Here is a 20,273-nt window from a genome sequence, read left to right as displayed (position 1 = left end):
ATGATAAGTACCCCGAGTACGAATTTACAATGATAGTGGCCGAAATAAAATAAAAACTAAATTTGCAATTGAAGCACGAGGGTATCCTTGACGTCATTAGCAACAATACCCATTTTTGTCCATATCTGTCGATTCCTATTAGGTAGTCTGAGACTTGAGCCTCGTGTGGAGACCTAGTTACGATGAACCGCGTTGCCCCACCTTTACTATACTCTCTGACAGTCGAGAGATCGCGGCGCGGTAACTTGGATTATTATAACTAGAAATTGTTGTGCTCGTGTGGTGTTAACAGGTGTTAAAAGAAAATCTCGTCAGTTAACTCAGTTTAGTTATTCTATTAATAGAAAACCCTGTAAATTCTGTCTAATGATGACAGAAACAGTAGTGAACGTGCAAGAAGCACCTAACAACAACGCGGCCAACAAACCGCAAGCTAGTGATCAACCCTTAGCATGGATTAAAATCAATTTGGATTATTTCAAAACCACCCCTGGAATTATTAAAATTGCCCAAGTCGTAAGTTTCTGTTTATTTATAGTGACCTTATTTCGTATTCAATCAACGACAATTTGGCGAAATTTTGAAACCGCTTTCTAAATTTAAATTGGCGGCATAATTTACTGCAGCAGCTTGGTTGGTTTTTGACGGAATTAAAGACTCTTCCGTTTTGGTAACTCACCTCTCACTGCAACGACAGAAAATTCCATTACATTACAATTTCCTTTTAAAATTCTTTCAAAAGTTGTCAGACCGCTCTAGCAAACTGGAAAAACTTTGAATATAAATCGGCTGGATTATTTTTACCGGTCACAGAAGCGAGTTTTTTTCCCGACAACAAAGCGTTAGAATAATTGAATTTTTCGCAAAGTAAAGTTCCGCTTTTTTTGGTCCAATACCTGAAAATGGTTTTGGTGCTTTGCTAAACAACGAGACCGGATTTCTGGCGTGTGCTGATCATTTTCTTCAGTAATTCTACTTTCCGTTACTCTTCACACTTCTAACTGTTACTTTTCACAGTTCCAGCCAAAAAACACGGTCACATTGTTCGGCTTATCTGTGCATCAAAGATCTGAAGAAATCGGAACGGCTTGCATGCAGGTGCTACCAGTTTTGGCATTGCAGTCGACCAGAAATCGCCAAATACGATGAAATTCTCGAATTTATTATCGAATGCCGAAACTAGATACTTAGGACTTTGCTAATTAGGTCAAAAAAGGAACGCTGTTTATTATTTTGGTTCCCGGATACACCAATAATAACAAATAAAATTAGCTTCCAGTCAAAAAGTGTCCATGGTCATAATATTCCACTAAAATGACAATTACGGCCATTACTTATATTCATATTTTCCTTATTTAATTTACTTTGTATTATTTACAATGTCAAACAATTTATCACTTCATTGTGTAATCTGTTAAGTCAAAACAGTGTGGCAAAATGTTGGTTTGTATTTCTTACTTTCTTGCTGCCAAATTACTTTGCTTCCGGTTTTGAAATTTATTTTGGCAGTCCTGCTCTTCGTCCTTTTTAACAGTTAACATTTTAGAGTTTTCAAGACCATGTCAAGTTGTTTTTCAGCCGGGACTGCCAACACAAATTTCCTTTTCTACGCCTCATGGTACAATTTAGTAAAGTGAAGAAATTTTGTTGTTTTATGAAATTAACTCAGTTTCTGATAAATAAAGTTTTAAACTTCTTGAAGTTGCGCCCATTTCTCAAGTGCAATTAAGGTGAACAACAACAATAATGTCCGATTAAACCCAAGGAAACTAGTGAAAGTCGAGGGAAAACGGCCCAGAAGCACATGTACCCATTTCCGCTATCAAACCTTTTTTTAAAGATGATTCAACAATGCACAAACAGAAGAATTAAAGTTAATTTACATGTAATTACAACATCACGTGATGTAATGTCGCACCTTACAATAAATAACCCATGCAACAATGTTTGATGACCTGCGATGACCTCACCCCTTCATTAATTCGTCGATACTTTGAAAAGGTAATAACCTGAGAGTGTCATTTTTGGCGACGTCACGCCCTTCAAAGTTTTTAGTTAAATATTTAAAGAATAACACGAAGCTACGGAAAAGTTGCCCAGATGTTATCGATCAACATAAAATTATTAATATCGGATCGGTTTTATTGCACCTGAGATGCTCCTTGTTCACATCAAACGGTACTAATGAAATTTAGCACGTTGTAATTAAGCGGAAAGAGACAAACTATTGTAGTAGTTCTATTTTTGATTTGGACGACGGCCAAGCGCCTCTTGTGCAATTAGGTGCCAGAATGTAACCGGATAGAAGAATTAGTCCTAGTTACCACTACGAATTAATAGCCACAAGTCGTAGATTCCGATGGGTATCGATCGAACTAAATTATTTAAAAATGATTTTCCTTAATCGCGAAGACTTCAACTACTCTTTCTTTATTTATGTCTAATGAAGCCAAAAGTAATCAAGAAAGAGGACAATAAATAATTAAATTAAGTTTCACATATTAGACGAATCGATTGTGCCACTTTCAATTGAACCAATCGAAAGTGACGTGGATGGATAATAAAATTAAGTTGAAAAAACTCGCTGATTGAAGCCATAGTCATTAAACTGATCAAAATTTCTCATGTGAATTGACTGTTTAGAGCCCCATTAAAACAGTGATGTGTAAAACATGTCGTGGTTTAATATGATAATGAATGTAAGACTAAAGTGGACTAAAGTAAACAATTCTTGGGTTTAGATAGTTAAACGTTTATTTATCCTTTCTTGAAGAATTTCTTCATGACAATGAAGGATGGGATGACTAACGAAATATGCGTCAAGAAATTAAATTTAGATTTTTACTGTTCATTTTCGGATTTACGAGAACTCGTTTTATAGTAGCGGATTATGTTGTTTATAACTTGGAGTTGTTATATTGATTGCAGAAAATGTGTTGTTGTCCATAGTTAGAGTATTGATTGTAATAGAGAAACAATACAATTATTGTTTTCTTGGATTGTGCACACGTGTTGGCGCAATCGCTATAAAATCATAATTGAATTAAATATTTACCTGCAAAATTTTAACATTTTGAAATATAAAGTGCACTCTGTTCCAAACATTTGGATATAAAATTGAATTAGATTCAAGCGGTTACTGTCAATGCCAATTAGCTAATTTTATTATAAAATTCGTCAGATTTAATGTCGACTTGACCTCCTTATCAAACACTAAATTTCACTGAGCGAAATTAAAAAATAATGTGCATTTCTACAAAACTTTTTTATTAAATACATTTTTCGAAAATTTCAGGATCGTTTAGTTGCAACTAGCTTCCATTGTCTAGATTTTATGCTCTAAAAAACTAGTTATCAAAAAGACAAATTAGCTGTATTCGGAAAACTATCTGCAGCCTTTTTTCTAAGTACAAAATTATTGAAAATTTGAAACATGTTGACGAAGTTTTCACAAATATAAAGCTGCATAGCCATTTTTGCAGTTTTATTACACACGGAACGAATGTTCATTATGATTCATCGGATGAAAACAATACTGAATTAGTACCGACTATTAATTCATTTTTTGTGGAAACTCTGATAACAATTTTTCGTATTTTAATTTCACACTAAAAGCCACTTTTAACCGTTATCTTTTAATGTCGCAATAATTTTAACAAGCTGCCTGCATGCACATCGCCATGCTTTTTAGAAAGACATTATTTTCAGTCACGAATACCACCGTCCATTTTCGGTTTATTTAAATAATACGACTCAGATGCACTTCCCGCGTCACCGTCTCGCCAAAAATAATTTAACAGTGGCCCATTTCCGTTTTATTGAATTCGCCAGATGGTCTAAAATGTTAATTACCAGTCTCTTTTACTATCGATTGGTACAATGGAAAACTCTATCTCTGATTAGCTCTAATCCTCTCAACACGCTTCGTTAATTACTCTTAATGCACAAGAATCTATAGAAGCACTTTTTTTATTTTTACTTTCGTTTCGATCGGCTAATCAAAATTTTAAGGTCATTTGCAAAAAACTCACATGCTGAGATACCTCACTATCCATATTTTCTATGACCCACTTTACAGAGTGACCCGATGTGAAAGCGACGGTTTTTCCTACCACTTTTGGGTAAATTTGTTCTTTTCAACCGCGACTCGAAGCGCATCCATAAAAACTATTTATTGTTGACGTCATCTTACCGGCACCTACGCACCTTTAACTAGGTACCGTCTTGAGGATACTGCCGACCTTGCATTGTTGAAACAATTATAAGCAATACAAAATTTGTATGCAGTAATACCTAGATGCGGTCGTGTAATGATGGGAGCAAATTGCTTACCATACTTAACTGACACGTAATAGACAATCATGTCTATGACTTGACCTTCTGTTTGCATTGGCTTCAACAGCTCATATTTCTATAATTATTGTGTCGGCTTTCGATCATCTCTTCCCTCACAATTGTGAGAATGACCGTGCTTCCGAAAGTACTTATCCTTGGTTGTTTTATTATTATTGTTCTTATTTTAAAAAAGTTTAATAGGCTAACGCCCAATTATTGATTATACTGAACTAAAAGCACTCTCCCTGTTGTGAGTGAAGAAGTGGTATGTACAAAGATAACATAAGATTTAGGTGAGAGAACATTACAGCTACTAAAAATTGATGATTATAAAATCCTCCGATGCCTGAAAATTTGCACGCAAAAAACTTTCCTTTTCATCCTGAATTCCTTGAAAAAGTGGAGACATTGTTAAAATATTGGTTTTGCTTTGGAATGGGGGAAATTTGTTCAAGAAGATCAGGGCATTTAAACTAAAGCATCCACAATTTGGAATAAGAACAGAACAGGATCCGTATCTCGCCTAGTTATGAGGCTTTTGAGATTTAACCTTTTTAATAAAATACTTTAAGAATAAACTCTGGACATTTTCTATATTAGCAATGTGGCAATGTGATTCCAAATGTGGCTTAAATTAGGTGTCATTAATGTCATTAAGGTCATTAATGAACAAATTAAAACATTGAGCCAAGCACCAAGCCTGGTGGTACCTTCCAAGATTGAATAAACGCTTCTGAAAATCTTCCAAAAATCGCAACAAACTGATGAGTTCGATCGGCGAGGCAAGACGTAAGAAACCAAGAGAATCAGCGAAGAGGAAAATTCCAAATTAGAAAGTTTATAGTGACTTGGGATTACATATTTTCATCGATTTTACTATTATTTTTCACAAGATGATATTTTGGTGCCTGTTGGTGTAAAAAAATCAAACCCGCGTACAGAAAAACAGTCCGAATTAATAGAAATACAGTCAACTCCGCTTAATAGGGACACATCGGGAAAATTTATTTTGTCCCAATAATCCGGAGGTGTTTTTTTCTGATTCACATTTCACTACTGATTACACTGGGCAACAGTTTTTTTCTATTTCGCGTTCATAATGAAGATATTTCGATACGCGTTTGAGCGTATTTCGGTATCGTAATGAACCAATCCCGTGCCAATATTCCCAGGAACATATATTTTTCTTAGGTTTGCAGCAGACAAACCGTCAACCTGCCGTCAACGTTGACAATTTAGATTTTGGTTTTGTAAAACTTTGATAAATCAATCAATACACTATTATTTCTTGTTGTACTTGGCTTAATAATTCATCTGAGAAAAACTCTTTGGTTGCAAGAGAACCATCATGATCATGATCAACATCTTCGCTCTCTTGGCTCCCTTGCGCTCCAGTAACCTCAAAACGTCACACCTGTCAAACTGACTCAAATTGGATTTGGCTACTTCGAATTTTTTCCCGAACATTTTGCAAATGCCCAACTACTCTAAAATTCCCTAGATTTCGAAATCAAGTTTTTTCGTTTAAAATAAGGCAAAATAGAAAAAATAGCGTATGATACTTGTTCATAATGCATTTTGCCGCACTTACTACTTTATGACACTCCTCGCTGCGCTCGTCGTGTCCTAAAAATGTGCGTGCGGCAAAATGTTCATTATGAAACGCGTTTCATAATATACTATTTTTCCCTTAGATCTAAAAGACGTTTCTGAATGTACAGGGCATTCTGATTATAAAACAGTAATCGGTTTTTCAAGATCAGCTCTAGTTTTTGAAAAAATAGCTACTTTAATGTCAAATTTCAGTCTAAACCAAGTATAAAAAAATTACTGTACATACAGGGTGATTTTTTTAAAACGGCAGGCGTTGTAAAATTTTTATTTATGAACCGATTTCAAAAATTTAAAAAACAAATTAAATGGTTTTTAATTTACTATAAACTGGTGATTTTAAAATTTTTCTAAATGTCTTAGTATCTTTTGGGCGATACTCAACTTTCTTATTTTAAATTGACACCCATATTTTTTTTTCATAATTAAGAAGATATTAATTTTCTTGATTCAGAAATGTGTAATATGTTCTACTTTTACAAAAAATTTTATAAAAAAAAAATCAAAAATGAAAAAATTTAGGCAATGAAAGTTAATAAAATCTAGGTGCATGGTGTCAATTGTGCAATAAAAAAAACGGGATGGCGTTTCAACAGTATTTTAATTAAATTCGGTAGTTGTTTTTTCTGATTTGTAATTATTATTGTCTTTTGTTATTAATAATTTCAAAAAAAAATGCCGATCCTTTCTGTTATTTGCCGCTTTTTGACATTACAATAACGGCATTCTTTTATTTGACACCATGCAATAGATTTTATCAACTTTTATTGCTTATTTTTTTTCAATTTTGATAATTTTTTTAAAAATTTTTTTGGTAGAAGTAGAACATATTGCACATTTCTGAATCAAGAAAATTAATATCTTCCAAATTATGAAAAAAAAAATATGGGTTCCAATTTAAAATAAGAAAGTTGAGTATCGCCCAAAAGATACTGAGACATTTAGAAAATTTTTAAAATCAACAGTTTATGGTAAATTAAAAACCATTTAATTTGCTTTTTAAATTTTTGAAATCGGTTCATAAATAAAAATTCTACAACGCCTGCCGTTTTAAAAAAATCACCCTGTATTTCAAAATTTGCGACATATATTTTATTTCTAGAAAAAAAGTGGAATTCCAGAACATTCTATGCCGATTATCCGATACTTCGCCCCAATAAAGAAGAAAAATTTTACTTATCTTATTTTGATTCCGTTTTTTGTAAAATGTCCCAATTATCCGGAGACCCAATTAAGCGGAGTCGACTTATAACTATAAATAGTTTTATATAGTTTTAATTTAAGTATTGAAGTAAACCAAAATTTCACTAAAACTTGTAGCAAAATCGCGCTACAAGCACAACACGCCCTTGAATGTACAATGTTAAAAATGCTCTTCCAAATTCGTTGGTAAAATAGTAAACCTAGTACATAAATATTAATCGCGAGTATTTACATACGCTCCTAAAAATAACGTCTTTCTGGCGCTGCTACATTCATAAACCTGTGAGTGATGGTCGGCAGGTGACACTTATTTAGATCTTGAAAGTGCAATGTCTTCAGTTACCTGTTTCCCTTTTTAGTTTTACTGGTTTGTTTATTATTCTGCTGCAATCGTGTTTGAGCTATTTTCTTCTATAAAGAGACGTGTGATTTATTATTTAACTAAACTGTTACTCTAATCGAAATGCCAAATCAAAAGTGGTGTAGTTACGTGTGAAGTTATATAAACATTGCGATCATTTTCTAGGCACTTTGTTGCATGGTAAAAATGGAAATAATTGAAATCAACTCTTGCTTGACTTGGAAATGTGTATAAATGCGAAAAAGTGCAATTATAGATTCAGAGCGTTATAATTAACCGATCATTTAACTAATAAGGAAGGAAATCATGTGTTGACTCTTTTCCTCATTACATTAATATTATTCATACTGGAAATTCGACTCATCTTAATTTGATAAGCGCACCCGCAATGTGGTCAGACAATAAAAATGATATAACTATTATTGATGATTTTTATTTCCAGCTGCGTTTTTATTAGTAATATCCTAATCTTATCTACAATTTTGAAGACACTTGGAGTTACAAACAGTTTTATTTTGATCGAAACAAGAATCATTGTTTCAGTTGTTGTTCATTTCCACCTTATCACATCATTCGATCTATGAGAAATTTATGGAAGCAGAAACTCCGTTTAAAAAATCATTGATAACCGATTATGAATATATCGTAAAAACTGAATACAGTTATACTTCAATTACAGAGGTTGGTAGCTACGATTATTGCGTCTAATCGTAATTTGCAGGAAGAGATAGTAGAAACCAAAAAAAGTAATTGACGCAGTTCTTTGATCTATCGGATTAGTTATTAATATCTGTGGCGCCTCCCACATTCATGATTCACTTGCTTGTCCGTAAAGAATGTGAGGAATAAAAAATGTAATGAATGACTTTTCTCTTTTCGTCTCCCACTGGTCTCTTTCATAACAAACTCTTGCCTCAGCGCCTAGTTCATCAATTCACGACCTTAGATTATGCACAACCTACAACTGGATCCTGCAGTAGTTCAGTAGGTGTAAAGGTAGGTTCAAATGGAGGCAGTAGTGACATAACGCAAAAAGCAAAATCTTATATGGTCATGTAGCCGTGACGACAACAACACACCTACGCGGTACCATCGAAACTTGGCGTCGAGGAGTCACCATGAAATCGTTACAGACTGTTTCCGTTTATTATTAACAATGCAACTTCCGACGAGTACTGGCGTAACGAGAGTGGTGCCGCACCTGCACTCTGATGAGGGTCATCCACCTCGACTGCGGGATGGTACTTCCATAAAGTTCTGTTACAATTACGCTCGTGACATCCATTGGAATTGACGTGCTAATGAAAAAGAATTCGAAAATGATTTAAGATAACATATCTTTGATGGGTACTGTTAGTTAAATATGCCGATGCCGTTTGGAAGTTGGTCAGTTTGCAAATCCAACATGGGATGGTACCGTTATTAAAATTATTAATTCCAGGCATAAAGTGACCAAGTAACCGAGCCATAAGTAACGGAATAATAATGCACTTTGGTGTTGTCGGATGCTTAAATATAGGTTACAAGACGGTACGACCATGATGGATTCTTTTAGAAAGACATGTTAGTATGCATAATTACCTTCTCTGATCTATCTGAAGGTTGACTACTTCTTCATAACTCGAAGTATCTGTTCGTAGCTACTTTGGTTTTTAATAATAACTGTCTCCTGACGTCATTGTGGAATGTAATGGTACAAATACCTAAGTTCCCTAATAAGTATACATTACTGTGTCTCGCACATGTTTGCAAGATCGTATACACTTTTTGCTTATATCCATCTGCGTTCCACAATGCAGTTGCAGGTGTGGCGGATATATTCATGTAGTATCATAATTTTAATCGTATAATCGAATAGGTATTAATTAAATTATGAGCACATAACAGATTAAACATAAAAGCACTGTATTGTATCCACGTAATTACGCATTATTGCTGATCAGGTTTCAAACGAGTAGTCTGATAATGATTACAGTTTTAGATTGCGTTATAAAATTCTCTTAAGGTATTTATAGCGATCCATAATCGCTCGGAATCATCTTGAAACTATAAAATGCGAGAAAGAATTTTGTTGCGCCTTCAAAATAGGAATTTCTAAAATGTGTCTTTAGTTGTATGGGTGAAATTTGTACTAAAATCACTTCTAAATAATTTTGGATTTTGGCACAGTATAAAACGAGTCAAAACTCTTATTACAAAATTTTTATAGCATGTTTAAAAATTTCCCTTATCATTGTGAAGGATACTTAGATGATTCCTCCATTCACATTATTTGTAAAAGAATTATTTTTTAATTTCAAATCAAACAAACATAAGTATAAATTTGAGAGGAGGCGATCTGTTTTGTTCTTTTGGAGATATTTTAGTACAAAGGTAAACACGACATCTTCGTTACCATAAGAAAAACAAAAACGAATGGGATGTCCAAAATATTTTCTAGACATTATTTGGGGCAAAAGCCTCAAAAAGATGTTTTATCACCTATAAATTAACTTGATGTTTCTTCCCAGCAACCCAAATTTCCCATACAGTTGTAACTAAAAGAAAAATTTCAAATCGACTTCGGATAATGCCTAGAAACAGCGTTCAAATTAATTAATAAATAAATGAGCTATGGCTATTTGAAAATTGTTAATTCTATTTTTTTATGAATTCTGGTAATTTATGACCAGCTATTAGAAGTTAACCACAAGCTGTAAACTTAATCTATTGTTTATTTTTTGCGTTTGCCCCCTTGCCAGACCTTTCTTTAATTCTTCTTCAATGCCGAATAAACCAAGTTTAGGTACTTTTTTCCAATCCATTCAAACAATGTGGAGTTGGATATGTTAAAAGGAAACATTCGTTTGAATAACTGTCATGCAGATATTTGATTATGCAAAATTTTTACATAGTATTAGATAAATCCACCAAACAAATAAAAGATAGATAAGATAACAACGTAAAGAATCAGGAGAACCTCTAATCTTATTTGTTTATAAATGACAAATGAGTAATTTTTCATTTAGATTTTGTTGGCAAATTTCGGATAACCGCTAATCGCCTTGAAAAAAAAAACTGAAAAAAATAGAGCAATTATTTTTATTGTAATTGGAAGACTTTGGAATTTGGAACAATTAAAGTTTATTATAGCTATTCATTAGTAGGTAACTATCTCTGATTCCCAAGCAGTTTTGAATCAATTTTTAATTGTTGAAGTCTGCTACTTTTCTTATTTTTCCAAGAAGTTTACCTATGGCATTTTGGATCATATTCTGACCAAGGAAAACCACACGTACATATTTATTTTACTGCGTCATCTAAACAAACAGATAGTATTCAGTTCCTCAAAATTTTTCTGCAAAACTGCCTTGTTTGCTTGAAATTCTCTGGCGTCAACTATCTAATTTTACAAATTATTCAACATCTCTCACTTCCAAACAAACAAAATTAAAAGGTCGTCCAGTATTATTTATGTAAATAGCCAACTAAAATGTCTAAAACGTATGTGCATTCGCTGTAAATCTACCATTAATCATAGAATGATGACACTATGAGAAAATATCCAAGTTCATAATATTATAGAGATGCGTTTTTTTATTACTTCAAAGTACATACAGGTATCTATTTACAGCTGTAAAAGTTAAGATGACCTTGGATATAAATTTACAGTAAGTTATGTCAAACATTCATGGAAGGAAATGTATCGTTGTAATTTGAAATTTGACGACCTTGACAATGGACTGTCTCTTCATCAGAAAGTAATTATAGAAAGGTGCGATAATTTGTTGATGCGGCTCGCTTAAGCTACTTTTTCTTCACCACTCGGGCAAAACACTTTTTTGTTTTACTGTTCTGGTTTCGTGTTATCATTATCACTTTCACTATCGCCCATTTCCTTGCTGTTCTTCGCGAAAATGAAAGAACGTCGCGATAGAGTTTTAACCTTGACTTTTTTTCCAGATATTGGGAATTCTTTGTATGGCACTAGCGTCACCTGCGTTTCTCTCAGGAACACATTTTTTCCTCTTCGTAGCCACAACGAGTTTCATCGCGACCTTAATTTGGGTCTTCATCTACCTTTTGGGTATTAGGGAAGCTTTGAACCTGCCAATCCATTGGATACTCACGGTGAGTAAAATTTCCCTTTGTCTGTTTTAAAATGCATGGTCGTCCATGCTTTTCAAAAATAAATGAAACGAGGAAAAACAATATGCGTAACATGTTGGTATGGTTTTCTTCGCCAAGGTATTAACGTCAAGGTGTGTTTATTACAGGAGTTGGTCAACACCGGTATCTGGACGGTGGGCTACGTCATCGCGTTTATCGTACAACTCGCGATATGGCCTGGGGGACCTAATTATCACAAGGGTGCCAACATAGCAGCTGGCGTAAGACGATTTTTCCTAAAAAAATTACTACGTACTAAAATTTCTTTGTAGGTGTTTGGCATCTTTAACGCCATCGCATATGGCTTAGGAAGCTATCTCTTATACATCGAATACAAAGGTGGGAATCGACCAAACTAACCCTTGAAATTCTTGGGATGGACTGACTGACTCAAAGTCAAAGTCACAAGTTTTAGTTTAAGTTCTTATTAACGAGAGGAAATTTTTATAATGCAATTTTTTCCTACATTTAACTTTCTAGTTGTTGTTATTAGATCCAGAATAAATCGTTTTAGTCATTATCATGTTCATTTTTACATCGTCTTTTCACTTTTGTATACCAACAAGTAATTTATTGTACACTAAGTGTATTAACTTTACCCTCTAGTGCCTTCACTGCAAATTCTCACTTTGATAGTTCACTTTGTATACAAAATGGCATTTTTACGAAACTAGTGTAAAAAATACGTTGTTATACGTATACGTTCGACCCGTATATTTAAGTTTTCAAATTTTATCATAATAATGTACCTAATAATGTGTAAATTATAGTTTAAAATAAATAATTGTTTTTGTAAATGGTGTATTTTTTGTTACTAGTAATGTAATCTATTGTCATTGTTATTTAGAATAATTGCACACAGTAAAATGTTGTTTCTCTATTTGAGAAATCTATTGATTTACACAAATGTATGTAAAAGCAAGTTTAAAAAAAATTGAAATCATCAGAAATTGTTGTTACATCGATAAAATGCAATTTCCCAAAAAATACAAAAATTGAAGATTTCTTTCAAGGTTTGCATTTTTTATCCAATATTTAATTAATAAAAGTCACTGATAAAAAAGCAAAACACAAAATTCGAGTCCAAGCGATCAGACAATTCAAAAAATGTATTCTAAAGTATGAATTCAACTTGATCTGAATACATTGTGTAGTTAAAAGTGACTATTTATGGTCCATTTTAATTTTTTTTAACGGAGGTCAAAAAATCTTTATTTTTTTCATAATTATCGTTAAATTTGAGATTTAAAAACTTGGAGACTAAAAATAGAATGTTTCTTAATTCTGAAATAATAACACATAAAAGAATCCAAAGCTAAACCTTTGTGTTTGAAAACGCATTTTATCCAAAAATGAACTTAGCCACTTAACGACTTAAGCCGACAATAAAGGAAAACGCTCACTTGGCAGTGTCAAATAGTTATAAAAAATTTATGTCAAAATGAAATTTCATCTCTTGCATGCATTGTAAGTTTCTTCATATATCTACATATGTTAGATACACTTCTGGACTGGCTAGGAAGAAGAGTTTCCATAACTCGCACACTTTGAAACCGTCACAATTTGCGATGCCAAATCTCATTCTTTTGAAAAAAATTGTCTTAACTACAATCGAACATAAAGCCTTGTAGGTATTCGTACATAATTAGTAATTAGGCTTTGTGGGCTTGCTCGATTTATGGACCTCGCTCGCAAACTCGCTTTGCCATAAACTATAGGACTTATTACATAGATATCTATTTTAGCGATAGATAGATTGAGATTGATGCTAGCTTCATCATGATAAAATTGATATCTATGGTGTAGAATTTAAGGGTTTACAACATTCGTATGCGATTTGACTGATAAATAGTCATTTCTTTCAAAGTTTACGTATTTTGACCCTTTCCAAAAGTTTAATGTTCAGAACTAAAACTTTCATAGAACTATAAGACTATTATATCTAAACATTTCTTCTTGAGTTTTGAATATAAAATTTAAAGAAAAATTTAATCGGTGAAAAACATCTTGATTTATTAGAATTTGGCTCATTCTATACAATTCATTCGATACAAAGTTCAAATAAAAAAAGGTCCTTCTAGGTGTTTCCTGGATAAAATGTATTTTAGTGAATCATAAATTTAAAAAAAAAAGAATTTTTGACCCTGGTATATGTACCACCGGATTCCTATCAGAAAAAGCACGATAAAAACAATGGTGCCAACCGTATCTTACAATCTGTCGTAAAAGATATGAAGCTTCGAAAATTCCGAAACCGACAAGAATCCGGTTTACATATCCCGGATTCGGAACTTCGGAATTTTAGTTAGGTATCTTTGAGTTGATTAGTGTTTTTTTTTTAATTTCTGAACCTTCATATCTCCGAAACTAGGATAATTAGAAATTGCATAATTTCGGACTCAAAAATTCGATTTTTTCTATTTATGATCTAGCGAAATACACTATATGCAGAAAAAATGCACCTAGAAGAACAAATTTTTATTTTTATTCACTAACTTTTATAATTATACAGGTGTCCCAGAACTCGCGCCCCATAGACCAAGGGAGGATGCCGACAACAATACAGATGGTAAATTTCAAAATAAAATTAACTAAGTTTAATAGTATTCAAGAACTGATAAAAAGTTAATAACCAATCCCGAAAGCTTATTCGAGAAGTGGAGTAAAAGGCCATCCCAATTTCCTAGGCAACGAGATTCTAATTTTCATCTGACCAATGGATCATAGTATGTGTTCATAGTTACCAATTTTGAAATTTTGTTCAGCTTCAGGATTGGCTATAGTTTTTTTGTCTTATCTCGGTTATTTTTTGAGTTAAAAAATTATGGTTTCGAAATTTTGGTTCAGAATTGTTGCCTCCATAAGCTCTTTTTCTTTGGGGCGCGAGTTCTGGGACACCTGTAGAATTTCAATAATTTCCAGATTGAATCAACATTTTTTTCTTTAAATTTTGTATACAAAACTAACTAACTCAAAAAAAATAAGAGTATATATTTGGATTTGATGACCCTAAACTTCTTTAAAATCCATAATTTGCATTAAAATATAAAAAATCCAATTTTTGAATTCAGGATATGTAAAACCAGATTGATTTATTAGCAAGAAAAGTGCGAGAAAAATGATGGCCACTTTTTTTTTCAGTTCACCCATATGAATGATGTAGATCTATTTTGGTGAATTAAATTTTCGGAGCCCTGAACCGGAATTACGACAGTTAGAAAGATAATTTGAACCATTTCCTAGAGCTTGCCACCGCATTTTTCTAATCTTTTAAGTTCCAAGAATTCTCAACACCTTGAAACCTCAGCAAAAAAAATCGCCGACATCTCACAGAATTGGATCCAAATTATTATTTTTGCACGCCTGTCACATTCGTTCCCATTTTGTGCGAACAGGCAATTGAGAATTTAAATTAAAACAGAATCTAGATAAAAATAGGTCAATGTTGTGAAAAAGATTTTCCACAAATATAATTTTAATCGAGTGACTAACAAGGTAGCTTCAAATGTAAAAACAGTTTTCTTTCACCTGCGTTTCAGTTAATAAATCGCACAAAGTACAAGGCAAAACAATTCCAAAGAAATTGTTAACATTAACATCGTGAAAATAGAAGATTTTGCGTCATAAGTCCATGACATCACTCGTATCACATCATCTTGTCCTGAGTAAGAAACTTTTATCAAATTCCTTAGATTAGTAAACTAGCCGGCAAAGGACATTCTTAACATTAATCATATTCTTATATTAAAGGTGACGTTATACATCTTATTTCCACCATCCGTGCTAAAAACGTTAATTTTTTCAACACGCCCTTGTTTGCAAGCTCTCATTCGAGCTTGTAAAACCTTCGTCCTTTTAACAACCCCATTACAGGATTCAATAAATCCCATTTCCTAATAACTCAAATATATGAGCCAATCCCACTCTGTGGGCGAGTCTTGAAAATGAACCGACATAGTGCTAGGAATGAATTCAGTTTGCTTCCAGACTTTCGTGGGCTTTCGTTACTTCGATCGGCGAGGTTACACCCACCTACCATAAACAAAACTCCAACAGGTAAGTCAATCGTTATAAATCCCAGTCGTATACTAAAACGTATCGTGTATACTACACCAAAATTTTTAGTTAAACTGACTTTAATAAACCACCAGTGGTGTCAATCAACGTGTTTTCAAGAAAATATCACAAATATTGATCGCGTCCGGTGAGTCAAATCGAAGTGGAAGTTCGCAGTTTATTTCTAGGGAATATTTTATTTACAGTCTGATAAACGCGGCTTTGTGTTAATGTGTTGATAATAGTTTGATGGTTCGACTCTGTCGGGATAATTAGCGATACTGTGACAACACACAAATTAAGTTTTGTAAGCACGCATAAAAATAGAAGTGTTTGGTTATTGAGACCGGGCTTTAAAGGAATTTGATAATGTCTTGTAGTTCCCTCGTAAAAATTGTAATGTTTGTAAATAGCGTTGTTGAGATATCGATTTAAGTATGAGAAAAATAAATAATGCAAGCCGGTTATTTATAAAAATGAGTAATTTCAATACACGTCTTATCTTGGCTCTTTTCACAGAAAATGACCACAGAACGCGTAAACTTAATAATTGTGTTATGTTGTATGTTGGCGTTGTCGATGACCCATTTAACCCAAGAATAACAACTCGTATAAATATACTTTCACTATAGGGATAAGCTCGGTCAGAAATACGCACCGCAGCTTTCGTATCGTATTTCTAAATAATCAAGATTTGCATTTTAGTTCACCATGTCGCACACCGTCACCGTGACAAGGACCACGACGACGACGACGACGTCGGCGATAATCCTCAATTCCGGTTATCTAAAAACATGGCCAGGCATCCTGAAACTCCTTCAGTTGGTAAGAAATATTTACAAAATATCACTTACTTTTAAAATAGAATCTGACGTCAGAGTTTACTGCGTTAGCACCAGCAGCTTCGAATTATAGATTTTGTATTAACGATTCCAGACGCTCAAAACAAAATTCGTTTATTTTCAATGCCTGAATTAAAATTCTACGCTACACATGGTGTTGGTGTTTACCCTGACCCAAAGAGAAACGATGGATCAACCTCACCACAAGGTCTTAACACTGACTCTTATTTCCTTTTTTAGATATTTGGCAGTGTTGTGGTTGGCGTGGTCAGTTACTACTACCGAGACTACACTCATGTGAATCAGACACCCGAAACTTTCTTTTTGTTGATGGCCGTGACTTTCTTAGTCGGGACGTTTTTGCTCTTGTTGTCTTGTCTCATTTCCATTTCCACAGCTTCAATCATCTCCAAGACTATCTATGTAAGTTTGAATGACAATCGGACGTTGTGTTAATTTTGATCCTTATCATAGGAAGTGGTTTATCATGGTTTCGCTTTCATATTGTATTTGGCTGCGAGCTTGACGTTCGTCATTGAAGTTAACCACTGGAAACGAAACTATGGAAGGGATTATGAGCCCTATTTTGCGGCTGCTGTAAGTATACTGTCCTGGAAAATACAGGCAAAAATGGGTGAAGGAAACTCTTCGAATGGAATTCATATAAATTCTAATTTAAGCATGGGCTTGGGTGTAAATTCATAATTACTAAGTGGTATACAGTCACCTATAAAGTTTCTTAGAGCCGGACTAAAATAACTCTTTAATGGGAATTTAACTCAGCTCCAGATGGCAAAAATGTTTTCGCCGGAGTTTGAAAAGTTGAACGGAATGGAAATCGAAGATCACAAGTTTATTAATTGATGTATTGAAAGATTTACGGCCACATTTAGCCAATGAAAAGTTACTTAGTAGATAAACGCTCGAGTTGGCTCTTTGATGCATTTTTTGTTGTAAAAACCACATTGATAATGGAAATGCGAACCAATGAAATTATTCTTTTTTGTTGTTAATCCGATTTCACTCCTTTCCTCCATTATGAAATTAAGAAAGGGTGGAGCTTCCAATCCTACTATGAGTGTACTGGGGCAATAATACCAAATTTCCAGAATTTTTTACCTAAAACCCAAATTTGAAAATCAATAGATGCTTGTAAATTATGCGAACGCCTCTGAATTCCTCTTGAGCCTCGAAAAACAAATTTTATTCATTTAAAGTACCAACCTACAACCTCTTTCAGAACACTTTGCCTTTTATCTTGCCAGGTCCGGCTTAACCAAAATCGGAAATCATGAAAAAATAGAGCTGCTTCATCAGCGTTTACCAATTAGAAGTGACTTACCGGGGTCCTCCTTTTACAAAGATTTGGTACGAATTGGTCCTTCTTGCGCCATTTTCTTCCCCTGAAAAAACAATACTTTAGAATTCCATTCGTTGGCTGGACGCATTTCCTTTGGAGCAATTATTTTAGAAATAAAAATTTACGATCGAGTAAAAACCCATCTGACCACACATTCAATTTTGTTCTAACTGAACCATAAAATCGCCATTATGAAACTTTCGGTTAAGTACTAATTTTTGTTGTAAATTTAGCATCGTATCATTTACACTTTAAAAATAGACGCATTGTTACGAAATCGTTGCATTCGAAGATGTTTCCACGTTGCATTTTCTCCGTTTCTTCTTGCAATTTCCAACTTTTTTTTACAATTTCAGGTAATAGGCATCGTCCTGTCCGTTCTTTACTTATTAAGCACAATTTTTGCGCTCAGAAGTTACAGGGGTTTGTAAACTAAATTCTCGTATTTATTAGAAGTACCATTTTATTTTAAATATTAATTTATTCTTTTATAGTACTTAACTGATTTTTATGTTAATCTATAATTAAATATGTGGTGTACGTTCTTTAACAGGAACTGAAACTAGACTAGATGTCAATCTCTGTGTAAATGTTTATGTGTACTTCACTCTCCAATTTCGTTTACTTTAGCAAAAGCGAATTTTAATGCTTATTGTTATAGACTTTTGATTTGCAAAAATAGCTACTTTAGTCGAATTGATGGTCCGTCCTACAAGGAGACCAAGCTTTTTATAGTTATACTTCAATCGTGCTCTTGGTGTATAATGTGTTGTCGGCCGATGAGAATCTCGTCCCACATTGGGACCACATTTGAAATTTACACAAACTTGAATCAAATTAATTATTTGGGGAGTGCCCTTTTTTATTGAACAATTATAGATCATATTAACAAGTATACTCTCATTTATGTATCTAGATGTAAATGTAGGTAAGGATCATGTATACTCTTTTGTGCATCTCGTCAGATTTTTGACTATTTACGACAGGAGTATAAAGTCTGACAAGAATAATACGCTGCCACTGATCTTATAGACGTGCCTAAACCATATGCCTTGGTATTTTATAAAAGCAATGTGACTGCTTTATTTTGTAAAAGTATATTATAAAATTTATATTTATAAATGTTACGTTAGATCATTTTTATATAGCATCTATGTGATTGTCGAAATAAAAAAATCTTGTTATAATTTTGAGTTTTTTCTTATTCCACGTTCATAAAAAAGTAGCTTCCTCATTTGCTGTTTACGTATAAAAATATCCGGATGGCCAAAAATAAAACGCCCCACAGCGAGCACATTGCTCTCGAATTCCCCTTTAACCAGTCACTCCCGTCTAGTCTTTGTGAATGAATTTCCATGAATTAACATGTTTCCATCAAGAGGTCCAACTATTGTCACTGTACGCCCCACAACCCCTAAATCTGGAGGAATTAACTGTTGCTGCTGTAGATGTTGCACTTGCTTGAACTTGCAGTTTTTGAAGAACGAGCCTGGGATATTAAAAGTCGTCGAAATAGTAAGTTGCTAGTTTTTTAGTACAAATTGTAACAACCGTTTTCTAGTTATTGGGTTCGTTTTGCCAAAGTCTCGCTCTGAACTACGGTTTGAATTACTCCAACGAGATGGGGGCTTCGTTTCAGTCATTTCTAACAGCAGTTGCATGGTGCATTATGACTACATCTCTACTTCTGTTTTGTTACGTTATTTCTGAGAAATCCTTCGTCCTTGTGAGACAGTCTCTATTTGTAAGGATCACCTCCTGAAGACAATCCAACTCATTTTTATGTTCTAGGAAACTGCCTTCAACGCCTTCGCGTGTTTCAGTTACCTTTCGTCTTGTTCCTATCTTGGATACATAGTTTACATGTTTTTGAAACCGATGTATGTTGTAACGCCGTATTTTCAAGCCTACCCTGCCATGAGTGCCGCCTATGTGAGTAATCAATGATAGAATGAGGCATAAAATTTTAGCAATTTCCGTCAGACGGATTAAGCACGTATTGACAGATAACACGTGATGGTTACATCAGAATTTAAATTCGCATTGTTGTCATTAACATTCGCCTCTGGTTTACACCACGAAGGTTAAACCTTTCCATTAATTGTATATTTATTGTTACAGATGGTTGGTGGTTTGGTTGGGGTCATTCATGGATACGATGGTTTTAAATGTTATAGATATTATAAGGGCTACAGATAAGGAAATTTTTGGATTTGTTTTGTAACCGCTAGTCAAATATTTAGTCTTTTATACTGTTTTTATAAGTCTAATTTATTCTAGTTCTAGTCATTTTTTGTATTACCATTGTACTATCTATTGCTTTTCGCTTATCTACGAATAAAATTAACTTTGTATT

General features: G+C 33.7%; 3 protein-coding genes across 6 annotated transcripts; all 3 read left to right on the top strand.

The window, feature by feature from the left end:
• Positions 1 to 187: 187 nt before the first annotated feature.
• Positions 188 to 12,456, top strand: LOC148168235 (CKLF-like MARVEL transmembrane domain-containing protein 4). Its single transcript, XM_088045342.1, has 4 exons — positions 188 to 516; positions 11,453 to 11,620; positions 11,767 to 11,880; positions 11,932 to 12,456. Exons 1-4 carry the CDS (start codon positions 367 to 369, stop codon positions 12,016 to 12,018), a joined length of 519 nt encoding a protein of 172 aa, XP_087901468.1. The 5' UTR covers positions 188 to 366; the 3' UTR covers positions 12,019 to 12,456.
• Positions 12,457 to 15,221: 2,765 nt separating this feature from the next.
• On the top strand, positions 15,222 to 19,071 carry LOC148168234 (uncharacterized). Of its 4 annotated transcripts, none has more exons than XM_088045918.1 (5): positions 15,222 to 15,324; positions 15,647 to 15,715; positions 16,421 to 16,540; positions 16,798 to 16,980; positions 17,032 to 17,124. In XM_088045918.1, coding segments are annotated over exons 1-5 (408 nt in total). In that variant the 5' UTR covers positions 15,222 to 15,290; the 3' UTR covers positions 17,034 to 17,124. The 4 variants fall into 4 exon arrangements, with proteins under 4 accessions (XP_087902044.1, XP_087902040.1, XP_087902042.1 ...); XM_088045914.1 differs by lacking the exon at positions 15,222 to 15,324 and adding an exon at positions 18,274 to 19,069 and having other exon boundaries at positions 15,625 to 15,715; positions 17,032 to 17,154; XM_088045916.1 differs by lacking the exons at positions 15,222 to 15,324; positions 15,647 to 15,715 and adding exons at positions 15,724 to 15,863; positions 18,274 to 19,071 and having other exon boundaries at positions 17,032 to 17,154.
• A 68-nt stretch (positions 19,072 to 19,139) lies between these two features.
• sing (MARVEL domain-containing protein sing) lies at positions 19,140 to 20,273 on the top strand. The gene is made up of 4 exons (XM_088045913.1): positions 19,140 to 19,432; positions 19,479 to 19,661; positions 19,709 to 19,849; positions 20,039 to 20,273. The coding sequence occupies exons 1-4, from the start codon at positions 19,283 to 19,285 to the stop codon at positions 20,114 to 20,116; spliced, it is 552 nt and encodes a 183-aa protein (XP_087902039.1). The 5' UTR covers positions 19,140 to 19,282; the 3' UTR covers positions 20,117 to 20,273.

Source organism: Gnatocerus cornutus, chromosome 9 (assembly GCF_029298725.1).
Source record: "Gnatocerus cornutus isolate USDA-ARS CGAHR chromosome 9, icGnaCorn1.1, whole genome shotgun sequence".
NCBI lineage: Eukaryota > Metazoa > Arthropoda > Insecta > Coleoptera > Tenebrionidae > Gnatocerus > Gnatocerus cornutus.
Note: the sequence above shows the minus strand (reverse complement) of the source record. Positions and strands in the feature narration are given on the sequence as shown.